This window comes from Carettochelys insculpta, chromosome 20 (genome assembly GCF_033958435.1).
Source record: "Carettochelys insculpta isolate YL-2023 chromosome 20, ASM3395843v1, whole genome shotgun sequence".
NCBI lineage: Eukaryota > Metazoa > Chordata > Testudines > Carettochelyidae > Carettochelys > Carettochelys insculpta.
This window is the reverse complement of record NC_134156.1, coordinates 2,409,852-2,431,082: the sequence shown is the minus strand read 5'-3', so window position 1 is coordinate 2,431,082 and position 21,231 is coordinate 2,409,852. Positions and strand designations below refer to the sequence as shown.

General features: G+C 50.1%; 1 protein-coding gene across 2 annotated transcripts in view; it reads right to left on the bottom strand.

Annotated features, from left to right (window-relative positions):
- Positions 1–20,651, bottom strand: part of NTN1 (netrin 1) — a 142,249-nt gene extending 121,598 nt beyond the window's left edge. For both annotated transcript variants that reach the window (XM_075014739.1, XM_075014740.1), the window contains exons 1-2: positions 20,375–20,651; positions 19,216–20,257 (exon numbers count right to left, since the gene is read on the bottom strand). In XM_075014739.1, the coding sequence (XP_074870840.1) occupies positions 19,216–20,230 (1,015 nt within the window). In that variant the 5' untranslated portion in view covers positions 20,231–20,257; positions 20,375–20,651. The remainder of the gene's footprint in view (positions 1–19,215; positions 20,258–20,374) is intronic.
- Between the last annotated feature and the right edge of the window lie 580 nt (positions 20,652–21,231).

Below are 21,231 nucleotides of genomic sequence, written 5' to 3'. Positions count from 1 at the left end.
ATTGTGTGCAGACACAAGCTGCTGTTTGTATTTGTCTTCATGCTGTCAGAGCGGAATTGTGCAAAGTGCAATGCCGGCTGTCAGTCTGTCTTCAATATCCGCTCAGCTCCCCCTGCCTGCCAGAGACCCTCCCCCACCCCAGCCCTTTCCACTTTGAAGCAAAGAGATTTAATTTCATGAGCCTTTCAGTAATCATATTACAATCTCCAACATCAACCAGGAACAATTCCCTGCTGCAGAGGCAGGGAAAGACAGTATAAACAGCCCGGCTCTGCACAGCCAGAAATACAAGAGGAAGGAAGACAACATCACAGCAGCTGCCTGACTGGTTCTCGTGTCAGCATTTGATTATGCCCGTAAACGACAGGCTCTTGCCAAAGGTTTGAAAGCGAGGCAGCTGCCTTTGGCAGGGGCTGAGGATGATGCTCAACAGGTTAATCAGCTAATTTCACAGCCCGCTTTTCGCGCAGACTTAGATGGCGTTTTTAAAAGCAGCTCTTTCCCCTTCGTGATGGTCATTTCTTTGCATGACCTACCCGATCACTGACTATAGAGTAACATCTCTGCCACATCCACTGCAGTGAACTGGCCTCCAAAACAAGCTCACTTGCCCAGGTACCTGATGACTTGCATTGAATATTTATATGACACTAGCTTCTCAACGATCTTGGCCTCACAGGGAACTGAGCGTAAACCTCTGGATTCCCAGTCTATCTCCTGATTCACAGAGGCTTTCTTCCTTCCCTGACCTGGCCAAGCTGCTGCCCATGACTTCTGAGACTCCCGCTTTGAGCTCAGGCTGGTACCACTCAGGCTGTTCACACACAGAAGCCTTGCTCTGCACTAACACTGCACTAGCATCAGTGTGGAATACCACGGTGAATCTGGTGGCGATGCATTTTCTGGCAGATTCGGGGGTGTGGCCCCTAGATGGACGACTTTGTGGCCTCCTCTATTTCCCTGTGTTTATGGCAGTCGGGGAGACGGCTCAGGAAGGCTGGCTGGGTAGAAGACTGGCTGTGGGGAGAGTCAGAAAAGAGTCTGTGCATGTTTGTGGGGTTAGTATGTGGCCTGCTCTATCTACCTCAGTTTTCAGGGAAGGGCAGTGAGTTCCATGCTGACCAGTGAGCTAAGGGAGACCCTGTAAATGTAAAGCTCCTCTTGTCCAGAGATTCTTGCCTGATATGAAATGCTCCAAACATTCCTGTTGTGATTCCAAACAGCAGCGTATCTTATGGGGTAATTACAGGGTTGCAAGTAACTTCAGTTTCTTATGGGTACTGTCCTGGTGCACCCCCAGGTGGCTCAGTGTAGGCGGTTTGGGATGATGCGATGCAACTGGTAAGAAATTTAAGTGTAGGGTGGAGTGCAAGGGCTATGTCTACAGTAGAGACATCTGTCTAGAGAAGTTACCATAGGAAGAGACGTTCCAATGAAATGTCTGTGAACAGATCGCGCCTACATTTGGTTCCCTTTGTTCCCCGCTCCTCACCACTCTGACGGGCTTCGGTCTTCACATTTTTCCAGCTCTCTCCTCTCCCATCACCCCCTCTTCCTCCTCCTTCCCAACCACAGAGGTTCAGATCGCTCCTCCCCCAGCCCTTCCTCCCTAGAGCTTGCTCCTGTCCCGTCCCAACCACTGACCTCTCTTGGCCTTCTCCCCATCTCCCTCACCCGGAATCTTCCCTTCCAGTCTCTGGAGGCATATCCTGGCCTGCCACTTCTCGCATCACTGGGGGAAAGCACAGGGCTCAGAACCCAGCACCGGCAGCTCGACAGACATAAGCACAATTCACAGCACCCGGGAGCAGAGGGAAAATTGGCAGGGAGACTGAACAACACACTGCCCCTCCCTCTGGACCCATCTGATGGTCACGATTTGGCCCTGGAGGTGTATCTGTGGCCTATGCTGGGCAGGAAATCAGTCAATATGATCAAACAGATCCCTCCTGGTCATCAAGGCCATCAGTCCACTGACAGCTTCAGAGAGGCTGTCTACTTCAATGGGAGCACAAGAGGACCCCCAGAAGCACCCTGAGAACATGCTGGCACCTGCCTGGGAGTGACTGGTGTGCGGGGAGCAGAGGGTGGGTGAAAGGGAATGTGGCCGCGAGACAGCTGGATACACCCCCATGGTGTGTCAGCTGGGAAGCAGCCCAGGTGAAAAGATCTAAGCCAAATGCTGCCCTCTGACAGATCTACACAACCCTGGTGAAAATCAATGGGGCTGTGTCTGTGCAAGGAGGCGCAGTTGGCCCTCTGTGTTTAAAATGCCTCCTGGTTTGTTGTGACGTTTCTCTGTGGAAGAATACACCCAGATCCTGGGTGGTGCCAAGCATTTACACTGGGGTGTAATACCACCTTGGGGTGTGGGAGCCTTTTGTCACAGGGCTAGGCCTACAAACAAGGCACCGTGTGTTGGACTGGATACATCAGTGGTGCATTTTTCAGTGGAAAAGGGAATGCCCTGATGCGAATGCTCTTTCTGGGCTGTGGCTGAAGCCAGGGGACTGCTAACCCTTACTACTTTTAGATCGCCCCCCTCCGTGTTTCTAAACCTACCCAGGAAGGGAAAGATGTTTTCATGCATTGAATAAATATGCATCAAATGAATCATCTAATTGATTAATACACATACGATAAACTCTCTCATATCTGCCAGTTCTTTGAGGCAGTGAACTTACTCGCTGTGTTTAAGAGCCAAGTAAATGGTGGTCATTAGTGTAATGACTATTAGCAACAACAATGAATAAGCCTTTCCTGTCCTTTTGCCCCAGGATTGACAGGAAGAGCAGCGTGTTTTGCTGCAGTACACTCTGCTGCAAGCAGAAACGATGCTGCATCAGCAACAGCTTCCTACACAACATCCCAGGGTATCGCCTCTTGCAGTGTCCCTCTGCCCTACTTGGGGCCAGTCCACATTTGTTTCTGCAGTTCAAAGGCCCCAGAAAGGCCAAGCTGGCCACATGTTAGCACAGACAACGTCACTGACACTGGAGAACATTTCACACCATTTCAAGGGTCCTGATGTAACACTTGTACTTTCCCACTTCAATAATCCACTGGGAGGTGCGAGAACTGGCAAAGGGGGGGTAGTTCCCAGCCAGGAATTCCCGCTTCCCACGCAGGGCCATAAAGGGGAAGAGGTAGTAGTGTACTCTGGGCTAAAATAGGGCAGGGCTCCTTCAGTCAAGCAGTCTGGGTACGATTGGGAAGCCAGGCAAGAGATAAAAACCTGGATTTCCCTGGTAGCCAATGAGGGCTTTTGTTGGTAAGGAGGGAGTAAGGATGCCTTGCACTGGCCCCGTGAGAGGAGGGCAGAGACTGGCAGTGGCCAAGCTAGTGGGAAGGCAAACCTCCAAGAGGGGTTTTGTTTTAGCCGAACTGTGGTGGTTTTGTGTGAGACCCCTTGGGTTGGAAATCAGTTTAACTTTAAGCTTCCTGAGAAGAAAAGGCTGTGAGAAAGCGGCTCTAGCAGCTTATGGGCGCTTACCTCCATGGATACTGCCTCTCATCTGGGCCTTCCTAACCGTACAGTCCAGGCCTATTATACCCGTGCTGCCGTGCTGGCTGGCAGCGTCAACCTGCCTTTGGCTGTAGCAGGATTTTGGACCTGATCCATAGCGGTGATGAGCACTTCGTGGTGCTCAGGAACAGCTGGGATCAAACCCTTCTTCTGCAAGAAATTCTCCTGTGTGGAATTGGTTCAGGAACACAGTTCCTGTCGATGGTGCCAGCCAGAGGTTTCGCATTTACTCCACTTGCACCATGTGGCTCCTTTGGCTGTGTCGCTGAACCCAGTCCCTGTTTTTCTCCCGAAAAACCCTCCTGCCAACACCTAGGCACAGTAATAATAAACAGGTTTTCCGCCCACCTGCCCAAGGGTTGCACTGGAGAGGGTATCACATTGCACTTCCCCCATTCACAGAGGGGGAACTGAGGCACAGAGGTTGGTTCCTAGAGGTGATGAGCACTCACAATTCCTGCCGACGGCAATATGATCTCTGGTATTTTTATCACCTCTGAAAATCAGAACCTGTACAACCAGCCCTATCTTTGCTTTGTGCCAGTTGTATATAACTGCTGGGATTTCAGGCATCACATTGATGTGTTGCTCTCAAACAGGATAAGGATGTCTGCAAAGACAGCTTGAAAATCCTGCTTCAGGGGTCGCTGGTTAGTTATACGGCTGTCTCTCCACCCCTCAAAGGAAGAAAAAAGCATCTGTTTCAAAGCTTCCACCTGCCACCAGCATGCAAAACCCACCCATGAGCGGGTTGAATGCCCAGGCTGCAGTACTGCTTCTGACTTCTGGGAGACGTGCATGGCCATTTCTTAACTGCTTCTTTCTCATTTTCCAGGGTGAATGAGTGTAACAGACTCTGCCTCCAGCCCCATGCTTAGATGTGTGGCTGTTTGAAGACACCATCCAAACCCCTCCAGGAGAAGTACCAGCTCTGGCTTCTGCCCTAGTCCATGTAAATGAAACTTTAGCCTCTGCATTGATAATCCCATCAGCAGCTCTCAACGTGTTTTGCAAAGGAAGTACATATCATAAGCCCCATTTTACAGATGGGGAAACTGAGGCATGGGGCGATGGCGTGATTTACCCTAGCTCACCCAGCAGACTAGTGGTGCACCTGGGACTAGCATCCAGGAATCCTGAATCTCTGTCCAGTACTCTAGACATCATCTCACAGTGACTCTAAACCGCTAAGTGGGCCCAATGGCTTACTGGGTAGTGCCAGTGGGCTGGCACAGGCCTGGCCTGGGCAGACTCCATCGCCAGCCTCGGCTTTCCACTCCTTGACACACAGGGGCTGGGAGAGATGGTCTTAAGCTGCTCTGCAGCATCTGCGCAGGCTGGCTGAAGAGAGGTGTTGTTGGGAAGAATGAAGGGCCAGGGCTTGCCCCGGCTAGGCCCCAGCACTTCCCGTCAGCAGTTCATAACCCCGGCACCTCTGGGCTTGCTGCATCAGTTATGAATGTAAACAAATTGTCTGAGGCCTGGCCCTGTCCTTACAAACCCGGCACTGGGAGAATGATGGCGGAGGCACGAAGCATTGAGGGCAGGAAAATTAAATCTGGTTAAAACAAAGGGTTCCCCAGGGCTTCATAAGAGAAACTTCTGGGAAAAAAATCCAAGAGATGCCTGTGTAGAATTACAGCCAGATCCTCAACAGGTGTCAATCAATGGAGATGTGTTGAAGTTAATGAGGCTCGGCTGAGCAACAGGAGCGAGGGACCCGTCTCCGAATAGTTTTTCTACTTGATTCGCCCTGGAACGTTTTTCCTGCAGCCGCAGCTATGACTGAAGTACAAATTTCCAGCCCCTGTTCACTGGGGAGGGAGTTGTTCACGGGCAGGCTTTTGCTTTTCCAGTTCTGCAAGAGCTTATCAGTCACCTTCTATCCCATGAGCCTGAGCTGCAGTTTCCTTTTAACTGAGGAAAGTCCTCGCCAGCGGACAGTTCTGACATCTAACTGTAGGACACAACTCAAGCATTGGAGAGGAGCTGTGGCAAACAAGGCTGTTCCCTGCCTAATGCAATGAAAGACTTAGCATGCATCTTGTGCCAGCTGCTGTATCTGAAAACACAATGTGTTTCCTTTTTCTCACTGTGATTGCAGCTGTTATTGTTAAGCATTCTCCGGGCGTATGAAAACACCAGGCCAAAATCTGAGAGTCACGGGGCACCTGCAAGGGCCATTGATGTCAGAGAGATGAGCAGGTGCTTACTTCACCCCCCGGCCCGGCCCCATAGATTAAGCCAATGGTACAGGAACAAATTACAGAGGTCAGGTTGAAAGTGCTTGCTCAATACAATGCCGTACGTATTTATCTAACCATGTTTCACATAGCCAAGGCAATTGGGAGGGTATTTCACTCATGTTCATGGAAGTTTCAAAAGTGTTTTACAGTTGTTCTTGCCTCTGATGCTACAAAAATTAATGAAAAGTTACAGAGCAAATGAGCGGCTCTACTTTACAGATGCTACTAAATCTGTTAAAAGTATGGGCAAGCTGTTATGGCTCCTTTTGCAAGCATTACCATGGTCTAACAAATATTTGAGTTCAGAAGCCATTTCGCTGCTGGATTCTTTCTCCAGCCCCTTCCCGCTGTAAAGGATTTGGACGCTTTATAAATAACAGTTTAGGTTGGCATGCAATTGGCTTGGCTTGGCCAGAAGGTGACAGGAATGGAACTGATCAAATAGTACAATTGGCAGTGCTGCTGTCGCAGCGTCAGTCCCGGATATTAAAGATAAGACGGGTGAGATAATTTCTTTCATTGGATCAGCTTCACTGGTGAAAGAAACATGCTTTCAGGCGGCACGGAGCTATTCTTCAGTGCAGAGCAAATGATGCCTGAAGAAACAAGTTCGAGAGGGAAGAGCAACACAGAAATATTATATACCTAATTGCTAGTTCCTTGGTGTGCCCTCTGCAATAGAAAACAAACCACCATGTCCAAGGCTTTTCGGAGTCAGGAACTATGTCATCTGAATTTCTTTCAAAGCACTGTTAAAAAATGCCATTTGAATTCACCAGGTTGTACATCTTCTAAGCAAAGTAACTGCGATAATACACCTCCAAGCTCTGGCCTTTCTCCTCTCTGGTTTTCAGGATTTCTGATTAAAAAACGGAAATTTTTTGAGGAAAGCAGATACTTACTTTCCACAAAAACTTTCATTTAGTTGAGACCCCAGTACTCCAGCACAAGAGAAGACACAGTTCCAGCGGAAGGTGTCTGACCAGCTCTAATAAGAATAACAGAACTGGGTTTAGACTAATTCAGGTTTCAACACCAGCAGCATGGGTGGGATGCTCGCCTTTGAACACTGCTGCAGTGAGGGATTCCACCTTCTCTGCCTACTGAAGAAGACTGCTGAAGGACACAGGAAGTAATGCTTTGCCAGAGTCCAGCGTTTATGTAGTAGGGAGGAGCAGGGGAAGAGTTACCGGTCATCTGCATGGTCTTGGCAGGGCAGTTGTGTTTGGCAGGCGATTTTATTTATTCTAATGCATATCGTACCTAGGGCTCTCTACAAACGGAACATCTTATCAGAGCGTGATGGTGCACCGCATGTTCTTAATGCAAATATGCGTATGAACAGAAACGTGACATACTTCCAATACACTTTATGCAAAATAGTTCATGTAACATATGAATTAAAAAGTTATAATCTGCTGAATGGGGTTGGGGTTGATTGCAGGGCTTGTGTCTGTGTCATCCTGAGCAATGCTGCGGTGGCTGGGTCAGTCCCAGGTATTAGAGAGACAAAGAGGGTGAAGTAATAGCTTTTACTGGGCCAGTTTCAGTTGCTGAGTGAGAGAAGCTTTCGAGCTTACCGGCAGCTCCTCTACCAGGCTGGGAAATTTAGGGCTTGTCTTGACCGGTGTGCTGCGGTGCTTCAGACACGACTTACACCAGCGGGCGGGTTTCTCCTTTCAGTGCCCCCATGGGGGCTGGGTCAGTGACATTGCGCTGCTCAGGAGTGTCCTTTCGTCACAGCCCTGAGCGATGCAGCTACACCACCAGAGGTCTGTTGTGTAGACCTGGTCTCATTTTCTGGTGCAGACCAGACTTCCGGGGCTCACAGCTAAATACCAGATGGAACGGATTACTTAGCATGAGTAATTACCAGACATTTCAAGGAGTGGTGGCCCATTAACACCATCCAGTCAGAGGAAGGACAGGCGGGGGGGGGTTGGGTCAGGGAGCAGCTTGCTGTAATCATGTCTAGCAAAGTTATGAATTTCAGCTCCTCGGACGGTCTTTGGAAAGTGTGGCCCAGGCTTCCTTCGAGGATGAGGCCCCTGGATTTACGGCTGGTATGACCACAATCTACAAACCTGTAATGACCTTCCCCTCCCCACGCTTCCTGTCTCCCTACCACTGTTGGGTGTTAACGGTGACGGTAAAGATGGCCAGGTGTTACTTCACCTTGAAGGATGTCGCAGTGCTCTAGCACTGCAGAGATTAACAAAGTCATTTGGTCATGAGCTTCTGTGGGTAAAACCCGCTTCCTCAGATGCACAACTGGAGAGGGAAAACAGAGTCCAGCGTTTATGTAGTAGGGAGGAGCGGGGGAAGAGTTACCGGTCACTACCAGGACCAGGTAATGAAGCATGAAGACATTGTGCTAAACAGTCCAACCCACCTTGTATTTAGCTACGATGCTCTGAATCAGTCTCCCAAGAGCTTGCCTCTCTCCCTTATAGCAATTGGTCCAGTATATGATTTTACCTCATCCACCTTTTCTCTCATTTTGAGGAGGTCATTCAATCCCCCAGGGCCTGTTTACCCATTGCTAAAATAAAGGCAGTGACACTCATGCACCTTGCAATGCTTGGAGGCTTGGTTAGGAGTGAAATGTATGTCAGGGAGCAGGGTTGCCGCTAACTGTTTCCGTCCATGGGCAGAATAAATTTTGTTATGTGCGCTGCGGCATTGCACAGGTGTGTACCACGAATAGAAACACATGTTGCCCACTGAGGGCAGCTGCGGACGCTCCACTAATCAGCCAGCGGCACCCGAGTCTGTCCTGGGTGGCTGCCCAAGTGCTCAGTTTACAGGGAACACTGCTCAGAAGCAGATTATTCTGTAATTGTCTTTTTCAGGGTTTCTTGCACTTTTTCCTGGCCACTCTCAAAGGCTGGACGTTGAACTAGACGACCCGATGCTCTGATACACCAATGCCTTTGTTCCTAACAAATACTTGTAAAAATGCTTTGTAAACCTCTGATTAAAGAGCTGTATGCATGGCAAGTGGTTAGTTTGGGGGACTTTTTTAAGCTATGGGATTCATGTAACTAGAAATGAGAAGACCCCTGGAGCAATGTAATGTAGTGATTTTATATTGTACAACAGACAGAAATCATCATGATGACAGAGGAGAAAATCAAATCAAGTGGACTTTTTTGAAGTGTAAACATATAAGACTATTAAGGATGTGATCTTGAGTTAATCCCAAGATGTAAATTCACTTAATACGAAACATAGCTCATCTTAAGGGGAAAAGAATAGGCCGCAGCTGTGGTGAGAGAGGCTGGCATTCCCCAAGGAGGGATGATTTGCATTGCTGACAGCCACCCTGGGAATACACATTTTTAAGTGGTTTCTTCTGCATCTCCTTTTACCTTCAGCTGGTGAGAAGGTTGGAGTGATTTTTATGTTGTTGTTGTTGTTGTTGTTGTTGTTTTTTTTGGTCTGAGTGAAACCAAAGGAAGAAAGCCGGCTTTATCGGAATGGGAGCCCTGGAGCGACAAAGACACACTGCTGCCTGGTAGAAACTGCATGGCTTTCGCTTGCGGCAAGCTTGGTATATTGTTCATGTGAGCAGGAGGATCCTGGTCCCCAGGTGTTAATGGGAATCCCAGCAGCACCTCTGCTCCAGATGTTGAAGGCTAACTGAGATAAATGCCAGCTCTGTTCTGTTTACACATTTAAACAGAATTCATTAGCTTCACACTAGGGACCAGGAGATGCTATTTCCCACCCCAGACCATCCATGCTGCACCTGTTAACTCCTTCATTGCTAACAAAGCAAACCAGCAGTTGTCTGGCACTTTAAAGACTAACAAAATAAACTACTGAATTATAAATTATTTAATTATTGATTTAATGAATTATTATTAAATAAATAATTTCGTTAGTCTTTAAAGGGCTACCTGACTGCTGGTTCATTTTGTTAGAATACAGACGAACATGGCTACTTCTCTGTTACCCCTTCGATGCAGTTACTCTTTCATCTACCTGAGTATTTTCATGCTGGTCATTATGCTTGTTAAAAATAAAAGTTATTTAGAACTCCGCACCATTTGGGGTTTCACACCATGCACAGAGCACAAAGCCAAGGACTTCGATTTTCACAAGCAGAAGAGGCACTAGCTCAAGCTTCACTGTAGGTTTTAGATTTTCAAGGCTGAAAGGAACCATTGTGATAATTTGGTCCGACTCCCTGTGTACAACAGGCCTGAGAAATCCACCACAACAAGTCCTAGAGCAGAGCTTGTAGGAAAATATCCAACCTTGGTTTCAAAAAGTGCCAGTGGTGGAGACTCCACTTCCACCCTGGGTAAATTGTTCTTACACTCACCATTACACAAGTTACACTCATCATTACATCTCATACCCAGTCTGCATGGTCTAGCTTCAGCTGTGAGACACTGCAGAATGTTAGACCGTTCTCAGCTGGAGAGCAAAGCCCCTGATTAAAGATTTGCTCCCCAGGAAGATACATACAGACTGCAACTCAGCCACCCCTGGGCTGTCTTGACACGTGGAGACCTTTGAATCTATCACTTTAAGGCAGGTTTTCTAATCCTTTAGTCATTCGCTGAACCCTCTCCAATTTATTAGCATGCTCCTTGAATTGTTGGCACCAGAACGGGATGCAATATTCCAGCAGTGATCACATAAGTGCAAATATAGTGGTAGAATAATCTCTCCACTCCCGTTTGATACTCCCCTGTTTATGCCTCCCAGGATGGCAGTAACTTGTGGGGCTGCATTATCACACTGGGAGCTGACATTCAGCCAGTTATCCCCTATGATCCCCAGCTTTTTCTTCAGAGTCCCTGCTTCTCAGGACAGAGTCCCCCCTCCATCAAGCACGGCCTGCTTCTTTGTTCCCAGTGACACACAGTTATATTTAATCCTATTAAAACATGTGGTGTTTGCTGGTGCCCAGTTTACTAAGCACTGCAGATTGCTCTGAATCAGTGATGTCACCCCGTCATTATTTGCCACTTCCACCATTCATGTGTGTGATCTGTAAACTTTATCTGTCACGATTTCATGTCTTCTTCCAGATCTCTGATGTGAACTGCTGTATGTTACAGAGCCGATCTCTGAGGAACCCCACCGGAAACACCCCCGCACAACAATCCCCAGTTACAAGTACATTGTGAGACACATCAGTGAGCCAGTATTTAACCCACATAATGTCTCGCTGTATTCATTTTGTAGCATTCTGATTTTTTAAGACAGGGCCAGATTTGCCAGCATGCCATGGCCGCTGTGTGCCTTGCCCATGACAGAAAACAGCCAGAAACCCAGTTTATCTGGCCAGAGAAAAGGAGGTCGGGTATTGTGACAGAGGCCCAAAGCAGTCTGGGTAGGGGTGAATCAGGACTCTGCTCCCTTAAGCCACTTGTACACCCTGGCAATTCCATGGACTTTGCTGGACCTGCTCGAGATTTACATAGATGGGAGTGCAATCAGAATTAGGCCCTAAGGGACTGGTTTTCAACTGTCTCCTCTCAAGACTTGGGATTTGACATCTTCAAAAAGCAAGAAGTAGTTAATTCAAATAAGCAACTTTTTAATCAAGGGCAGAAACTGCAAGTGTAAGAGCCAAGCAATGTGGAAATGAGTACACGCAGGGTAAAGAGACCAACCCTTCCCTTTGCAGTCATTCCCTTCCTTTGTATTTCATCTTCCTAGGACCCATGACCCAGGATCCCATCAACTTCCACCATGCAAATTAAACCCGAATATTCTTCTGTACAAAAGCTGTTCCAATATATTCTATAGAATTGTCTTCAGCAGCAAAGCGTTTGAGTCCTGCAGCTGAGAGAATAGCTCAATAAAGAACACGCTCACACAGCTCGATCTGTGTTGTTATTGCCATTGTACCACAGGTACCCGCTACCAACAGACAAACTGAACTATGGGGCACCCAGGGGCTCATTTCACACAGTCATCTTTTGTGTGAGCTTTAAATTACAGCTGTATTATGCAAATCCTTGGTGTTGGTGGCAGAATTAGTTTTCATTAGCCAGAGGCCGGCCTCAGACTTAGGAAAATCTTAGTGCATCTCTCGCTCTCATGAGTGATTTATATTTAATAATTATTTTCAGCAAAAATATAATAATGAAGTGGCGCGTAAGAAGTTCTAAATTTCACAGGAGGTTTATTAAAACCTCTGTATCTCACTTATGAAACAGCATATCGTCTTCAGTCTGTGAAAGCCTGTAGTGCCTAAAAATTTGCAGGGATCATCAACAGCTCCTCCTCAAGCCTCAACTCGTCGGGCATAGAATACTCTTTGAAAGTAAGACCAGTACCCCGCTGTTTCCGATTACTCACATGGGCACATAGATTACATATACCTGAATACGTACACTGGACTAGATAGTCAGATGCAGAGGTGCCGGAACTATAGGCGCACCGCTGGCTTGAACGGGTTTCCATTACGTACAGGATTTGCAGCTTAATTCAGTGGCTGCCCAGCACCCCCATTATAAAATTGTTCCAGCACTCCTGTTTAGATGGTGTAAATCAGCACAGGTCAATGGAGTTTAACGGAACTCTGCTGAATTACCCCAATTGAAGATCTAATGTCTGTCTGAATTAAAGATTTCCTGCATTCTGCTGAGTGTCGCCAACCTCGAAATACTATAAGAACATAAGAACATAAGAATGGCCATACTGGGTCAGACCAAAGGTCCATCAAGCCCAGCATCCCATCTGCCGACGGTGGCCAATGCCAGGCGCCCCAGAGAAGGAGAACAGAAGACAAGTGATTTATCTCCTGCCATCCATCTCCTGCCCTTGTTATGAAGGCTAGGGCACCATACTTTATCCCTGGCTAATAGCCATTTATGGACCTGACCTGCAAAAATTTATCAAGCTCTTTTTTAAACCCTAATAGAGTCCTGGCCTTCACAGCCGCCTCGGGCAAGGAGTTCCACAGGTTGACTGTGCGCTGTGTGAAGAAAAATTTCCTTTTATTAGTTTTGAACCCACTACCCATCAATTTCATTTGGTGTCCCCTAGTTCTTGTATTATGGGAAAAGGTAAATAATTTTTCTATATTCACTTTCTCCACACCATTCATGATTTTATATATCTCTATCATATCGCCCCTCAATCGCCTCTTTTCCAAACTGAAGAGTCCCAGTCTCTCTAGCCTCTCCCCATATGGGACCCGCTCCAAGCCCCTAATCATCTTAGTCGCCCTTTTCTGAACCTTTTCTAATGCCAATATATCTTTTTTGAGGTGAGGAGACCACATCTGCACGCAGTACTCGAGATGTGGGCGTACCATAGTTTTATATAGGGGAAGTATGATATCTTTTGTCTTATTATCGATCCCTTTTTTAATAATTCCTAACATCCTATTTGCCTTACTAACTGCCGCTGCACACTGCGTGGATGTCTTCAGAGAACTATCCACTATAACTCCAAGATCCCTTTCCTGATCTGTCGTAGCTAAATTTGACCCCATCATGTAGTACGTGTAATTTGGGTTATTTTTTCCAACATGCATTACCTTACACTTACCCACATTAAATTTCATTTGCCATTTTGCTGCCCAATCACTCAGTTTGCTGAGATCTTTTTGTAGTTCTTCACAATCCCTTTTGGTTTTGACTGTCCTGAACAACTTGGTGTCATCTGCAAACTTTGCCACCTCACTGCTTACCTCATTTTCCAGATCATTGATGAACAAGTTGAACAGGATCGGTCCCAGGACTGAGCCCTGGGGAACACCACTAGTTACCCCCCTCCATTGTGAAAATTTACCATTTATTCCCACCCTTTGTTTTCTGTCTTTTAACCAATTCCCGATCCATGAAAGGATCTTTCCTCCTATCCCATGACCACCTAATTTACATAAAAGCCTTTGGTGTGGGACCGTGTCAAAGGCTTTCTGGAAATCTAGGTATATTATGTCCACTGGGTGCCCCTTGTCCGCATGTTTATTAACCCCTTCAAAGAATTCTAATAGATTAGACAGACACGACTTCCCTCTGCAGAAACCATGCTGACTTTTGCCCAACAATTCGTGCTCTTCTATGTGCCTTGCAATTTTACTCTTTACTAGTGTTTCTACTAATTTGCCTGGTACTGATGTTAAACTTATCGGTCTATAATTGCCAGGATCTCCTCTACAGCCTTTTTTAAATATTGGTGTTATATTGGCCGTCTTCCAGTCATTTGGTACCAAAGTGGATTTAAAGGATAGGTTACAAACCACTGTTAATAACTCCGCAATTTCACATTTGAGTTCTTTCAGAACCCTTGGGTGAATGCCATCTGGTCCTGGAGACTTGTTACTATTCAGCTTATCAATTAATTCCAAAACCTCCTCTAATGTCACTTCAATCTGAGTGAGTTCCTCAGATTTGTCGCCTAAAAAGGCTGGCTCAGATTTAGGAACCTCTGTAACATCTTCAGCCGTGAAGACTGAAGCAAAGAAATCATTTAATCGCTCCGCAATGGCACTGTCTTCCTTGATCGCTCCTTTTATATCTTTATCATCCAAGGGCCCCACTGCTTTTTTAGCAGGCTTCCTGCTTCTAATGTATTTAAAAAACATTTTACTATTGTTTTTTGAATTTTTGGCTAGCTGTTCCTCAAACTCTTTTTTGGCTTTTCTTACTACATTATGACAGTTAATTTGGGAGTGTTTATGTTCCTTTCTATTTTCCTCACTAGGATTTGACTTCCACTTTTTAAAAGCTGCCCTTTTCTCTCTCACTGCCTTTTTAACATGGCTGTTTAGCCATGGTGGTTCTTTGTTAGGTCTCTTACTGTGTTTTTTTATTTGGGGTATACATTTAAGTTGGGCCTCTAGTATGGTGTCTTTAAACAGTTTCCATGCAGCTTCCAGGGATTTTAGTTTAATTACTCTACCTTTTAGTTTCTGTTTAACTAGCTTCCTCATTTTAGTGTAATTCCCCTTTTTGAAATTAAATGCCAGAGTGTTTGACCGCTGCGGTGTTCTTCCCAACACAGGAATATTAAAAGTTATTATATTGTGGTCACTATTTCCAAGCGGTCCAGTAACAGTTACCTCTTGGACCTGATCCTGCGTTCCAGTCAAGACTAGATCGAGAATCGACTCTCCCCTTGTGGGTTCCTGTACTAGCTGCTCCAAGAAGCAGTCATTTAAGGCATCAAGAAATTTAATCTCTGAATCCCGTCCTGAGGTGACATGCACCCAATCAATATGGGGATAATTGAAATCTCCTATTATTACTGTGTTTTTTATTTTGATAGCCTCTCTAATCTCCCTCATCATTTCAGCATCACTATCACTGTCCTGGTTAGGTGGTCGGTAATATATTCCTAATGCCATATTCATATTAGAGGAATGAATTGTTATCCATAATGATTCTATGGAACATTTTGATTCCTTTAGGATTTTTACTTCATTTGATTCTATATTATCCTTCACATATAGTACCACTCCGCCACCCGCACGACCTGTTCTGTCTTTCCGATATAATTTATATCCCGGTATGATAGTGTCCCACTGATTGTCCTCATTCCACCATGTTTCTGAGATGCCTATTATGTCAACTTCCTCCTTTGATATGAGGTACTCCAGTTCACCCATCTTATTAGACAGACTCCTAGCATTAGTGTAAAAGCATGTTAGAAAACTACCACTATTTATATGTCCGCCTTTCACAGACGTGGTGGATTTTTTTATGCACGATTGTTTCACATCTGATCTTGCCCATATATTATTTCCCACGTTCCCTATCTGACTAACTTCTAGGGAATCCCTGTCTATGGAGCCTCGTGTAAGAGAAGTCTCCGTCCGATCCAGGTGCTCCCCCGCACCAATCGGCTTTCCCCCACCTCTTAGTTTAAAAACTGCTCTATGTCCTTTTTAATGTTTAATGCCAGCAGTCTGGATCCACCTTGATTTAGGTGGAGCCCATCCTTCCTGTATAGGCTCCCCCTACCCCAAAAGTGTCCCCAGTTCCTAATAAATCTAAACCCCTCTTCCCTACACCATCGTCTCATCCACGCATTGAGACTCTGAAGTTCTGCCTGTCTATCTGGCCCTGCGCGTGGAACTGGAAGCATTTCAGAGAATGCCACCAAAGATGTTCTGGATTTCAGTCTCCTTCCTAGTAACCTAAATTTGGCCTCCAGAACATCTCTTCTACCCTTCCCTATGTCATTGGTACCAACATGTACCACGACGACCGGCTCCTCCCCAGCACTGCCCATAAGTCTGTCTAGATGCCTCGAGAGATCCGCAACCTTCGCACCAGGCAGGCAAGTCACCATACGGTTCTCCCGGTCATCACAAACCCAACTATCTATATTTCTAATGATGGAATCCCCCACTACTAAAACCTGCTTCTTCCTAACACCCTATTCTTCTCCTTTGTGCTGTTGTGGATTATTTCTGGAAGAAATTCCAAGTTTCACAAAAGAGAAAAAACTAGCTTTCCTCTACCCATGAGTATTTTTAATTGTATACTGTTTACTGTTACATAAGTAACTGCTCCACAATTAAGCTTGTGGTGTTATTTCCATTTAAAATGGGACTGCTTTTCTTTCTTTTCCTTTCTTTCTTTCTTTCTTTCTTTCTTTCTTTTCGATTGATAGCAGAAAGCAAGAGAATGTGTGTATATTGGCAGAGTAGAATTCTACTGAACTGCACACTTGACATGTACGTGGAGCTAAGGGTTAGTAAAGGTTTTGCAAAGCACACATGTCTGCATTTTGTATTATTATCTTGAAGTATTTTAGCTGTATTAATTTGCTAAAGGAAGAAGACTTTGTGTGCCAAATAACCCTCTGCATAGCCAGTATTTTTCTTTGTTATTATTCTTGGTGTTCAAGAGGAAGACACAGAAATTAAATACTCTTTAAAGTCACATCTGATTATGATTTAAGCAAAGGAAAAACAAACTGCTCAGAGATGCTGCACATTGTTTTTCTTATCACTGGAGCAGGATATTTTGGATGACATGGTAAGTGATATATACTTTCCATGTAAATAATGTGATTAAATATTCACAAATGATGGATGTACCCAGGAAAAGTGTCTCTCCAGGGGCCAGATTCTGTTTACGGTGCTACAACCCAGAGGACTGCTGTCAAAGTCAATGGAGTCACAGTGATGGAAAGCCAGAGACCTGTGTATAGGCTACAGGAATTTACCGCATAAATGAATAATACAGTATCAACACATTAAAGAGTTCCTCAGTTAGCATAAACCAACACAGCTTCACTGACTTCAGCTGAGATACTCTGATTTACACCAATGGAGAATCTATGACAGATATGCAAGCACTAAAACACATGTGATGCTGAAGCACTTTAGAAGTGAGTATCGCTATATATTGTCTAGTCTTGGAGTGTATCTTAGATGAAATGAAAATGTGGTCCTGTAGCCCTTAAAAAACTAACTGTAATTTATTAGGTGATGAGCTTTCATGGGACAGACCCACTTCAGATCTGGAAAATCCTGAAAAATGCATTATAGCTGAATCTCAGCTTAACTTCTGGTGAGCAAGTACTCATACCCCAGTATTACCAGTGCGTGACATAACTTCGGATCGCTAAGTAGAAGACCCCAAAGGCTAGAATGGTAAAGCTGGCTGGGGATTTTTCATAGGAAAACTGCTAGTTCACTGCATATGAAACTTCTCATGGACATGTGCTACACTCAAAACCACTTCCCTGGGGAAGGTAACTTGAATGGAATATCTGTTCAGAGAAAGAGAAAGAGCAATCCACCACAGAAGAACCATGGCCCATCAGCTACAGCAGGGGTGCACAAGGTGGGGTGTGGGCCCCCTGCGGGGGTGACATTTTTGTAAGGAAAGCACAGCATGATCATCAGCCGCTGGGTCTCAGGCTCGCCCCTCTCATTACAAATGTAGAACTATGTTACTGTTTTTATGTCGGTGTATTCACCTTTATATACCACTTAACAGTTTTAACATTCTACAGCCTTATTTTCTCATTCATGCCAAACGTTCTTTTTTATATAAACATAACGGAAATTTCTGTCAGTCTCGATTACGTCAGGGTGTGAGCTGCTAATTGCAGGAACGAAAAGTGGGGCCCAGCATAAAAAGTTTGCTCACCCCGGAGGTAGAGCATTTCCTTGGGTCACTCCCATTTTAGATGACTCTCCAAACCACTGGCCCATTTTGGGATGGGACTCACTCCCTCTGATTTTGTGCACACGTGGGCACACAGAGAGAGAGAGAGAGTGAAAGGACTCCTTTTTGCCCCAGTGCAGAACAAAAGCAAACGCAGTAGCTGTTGGGGTCAGCTTTCAGGCGCATTACTAGGATGTGGGAAAGGGGAGGAAGCGTGGCACGGCAGAGATGTGGAGGGGGGACTCGGGACAAGGGCGCGCTGCAGGTCAGCCCTGGCAGAGACTTTCAGGGGGTGCTGGTGATCTGGAATAAGGAGCAAGCCGAAGCGGTGTGGGAGCCCAGGGTTGGACTAACAGGGTGCCACAGGTAAGGAGAGAGGTACTTCAATGAGAGGGGCACAAGGACAGGAGGGGGGCCACACAGTGGAGTTCCCTGAGCTCCCCCTGCTCAACTTCAACCTGCCAATTTCTCCCTCACCTGTTCTCCTCTTCCAGGGGAAGGCAGAGCCCAGCCGGGTGAGGCCTTCCTGCCTCGCCTGAGAACACGCAGCAAGGCGCTACCAAAGTCCCCGCGGCCTGGGCGGGAGCTACCACTGCCCCGACATCGCAGCCCTGCCCGTGAATGCTCTCAGCATCCCTCTACCCCCGGGCGAGACTCTGGCTGGTGTTTACCGCCCAGAGGGTCTGTCTGCGCGTCCGGCCTCACCCCAGCACCCCGCTGCGTCTCATTCCGCCTCCCTCCGCAGAGTCAGGCCCTGCTCCGAGCCCCCAGTACTGGGGGCTTGGCCAGTGTTTCTGCCTGGGAGGGGAAGAGCTGCCCAGGGACCAACTGAGGGCACTTCCCAGGCTGGGACAACCTCCCCAGCGGGGCGGCGGGGGCTGCTGCTGCTCAGACCGCTGCAGAACACACCGCCGTCCTGCCCGAGCCCGAGCCCGAGCCCGGCCGGGCTGATGCAGCTGCAGGGCGGGAGGCTCCCGAGCCGCGTTAGCACAGGCAGTGCCGCCAGCCCGAGCCGCAGCGCCCTTCGCTCCCCACCCTCGCTCCGGAGCCGCTGGGCCAGGGCTGGGGCCGCAGGCGGGACGTGCCGCCGGGAGGGTCCAGGCGCAGCGGGCGAGGCTGCCTCGGGGCCCTCGGGGGAACGGCCGCTTCCCGCCTGGGCCGCCCGCCGCCTCCGCTAGCGCCTCCCCGGCTGCCCGCCCCAGCCGCGGCGAGAGACGCGCGCGGGCTTCGCCTTCCCGCGGAGCTCCGCCCGAGCTTCTCCCGCTGCCCGGCCCGGCCCGGCGGCTGCCGCCACGAGCCCCTACGCCCGCCCCGCCCCGCCCCGCGCGGGCGCCCCACTCACCCACGCACTCGTTGGCCTCGCGCGCCGTGGCGCGCTGCCAGGGCCGGTCGCAGTGGAAGGGCTTGCAGCGGTCGCACTCGGGCCCGGCCGTGTTGTGCTTGCAGTCGCAGGCCAGGCCGGCGTCGCGGTCGCGCAGGCAGCGGGCGGCGTGGCCGTTGCACTTGCAGCGGCCGCCGACCTGCAGGTCGGAGACGGCGTAGAAGTAGGAGTCGCGGGCCAGCTCGGAGTCGTCCTCGCTCTCGCGGCCCAGCGCGTGCAGGCGGCTGAAGACCACGCGGATGTCGGTGGCCGTGACCCAGTCCTGCAGCACGGGCGAGCTGTCGAAGTCGTGCGCCGAGGGCCGGCCGTCCAGCGTGCTGAAGGCGATGAGGCCGCCGGCCAGCGGGCGCAGCGCCGTGTGCGCGTCGGAGCAGAGCGCCTCCTGCTCGTTCTGCTTGGAGACGGCGGCGCGGCCGGGCCGGCCGTACACCTGGCGGCACTGGGCCGAGTAGAACTGGAAGGGCGTCCAGCTGCGCCCGTAGTCCATGGACTTGTAGATGGCCACGGACTCGGGGCGCGGCGAGCAGAACTGCAGGCTCACGTAGGTCACCTCGAACTTCTTGCCCAGCGCCAGCGAGAGCGTCACGTTGTGCGGCTGCGGCGGCGGCGCCAGCGCCTCGGAGCGCCAGCAGGTCAGGTTGTGCGGGTTGTTGAGGTCGGTCAGGAAGGCGGCCGGGTGCGCCCGCCGCGGGTCCGAGGCGTTGCAGAGGTGGCAGCTGCGCAGCCGCTCCTCGCCGCGCTCGGTCAGGACGCAGTAGCGCGCCGGCGGGCGGCCGCAGGTGCTGGACGCCTTCACCTCCCTGCCGAAGGCGGCGTTGACGAAGTCGGGGATGCAGCGCCGCGCCTGGCCCTGCTCGTCGTAGCACGGGTCGGGCTGCGCCGCCTGCCCCGCGAAGAGGCTCAGGCCGCGGGCGCCGCCCGCCAGGCACCACACGGAGGCCAGCGTGGCCACCAGCCGCCAGCTCGGCCCGGGCATCCTGGGCGCGCCGCCTCCGAGGGGGCCCTGGCAAACACAGAGACAAGCGGGAGGGTCAGGTCGGGCCGGGCCGGGCCGAGAGCGCGGGGCCCGGGGAAGCCGCCCGCCCCTCCCTCCCTCCAGCGCCCGACGGCCGGGACGCACCTTCCCCGCCAGCGGAAAGTTCCCGGAGCTCCCGGGCACGGCGGCGCGGGCGCCCCCAGCGCGGAGCCCCGCGGGGTGGGAGCGCGGGAGGCTGCGGGACGCGCGGCTCAGAGCTCCCGGCGCGGTCCCATCCTCAGCCCGCAGCGTGGCCGGCCTGGGTCCGCCCCTGCCCGCTCCGCTCCGCGCCCAGAGCCGGAGTGACGCGCGCAGCTCCGCCGGGGCGGGAGGTCATCTCACAGGAGTCCCCGCCGCCCGCCGGGGAGCCCGGCCACGCAGCCCGGGCAGGGCGGGGGCGGGGCGGGGCGGGCCGGGGCGGGCCGGGGGGCGGGCAGAGCCGCTGCCTCCTAGCGAGGGGCGGCGGCACAGCGGGGCGGCCGCTCGGGTGCGCAGCGCCGGCTGATGGGCGACTTCTCCGGCCGCGCCCCAGGCCCGGCGGCGAGCAGCGCGGGGGGGGGGAGGGGAGGGGAGGGGAGTCCCGCTCCCCGCACCGCCCGCGGGGGCCCCGGGACACGTGCGGGGGGGGACGGTGCTGGGTCCCCCGGCCGTGAGCTCCTGGCCAGGCCCACCACTTGCCTCCGGGCCAAGCGGGGTCCCGCGAGAGGCGCAGCCGGGTCTGCCCGGGAAGCGAGGGCGGGGGGCCGGGTCCCAGCAGCCCGGGCCCGTGGGAAGAGGGCTCTGGGGAAAGCTGGAGCGGGATCGGGCCCCTCTGAGCCCCGCCGCCCGGCCGCTCTGGGCTCGCTCGGGCCCTTTTCCCTCCGGCAGGGGCGCGGGATCGGGCTCTTGCCTCTCAGGCGGCGCTGCCCCGGGGCGGGGGCGGCTCCCAAGGCAGCGAGCCGAGGCAAACGTGTCCGCGGGAG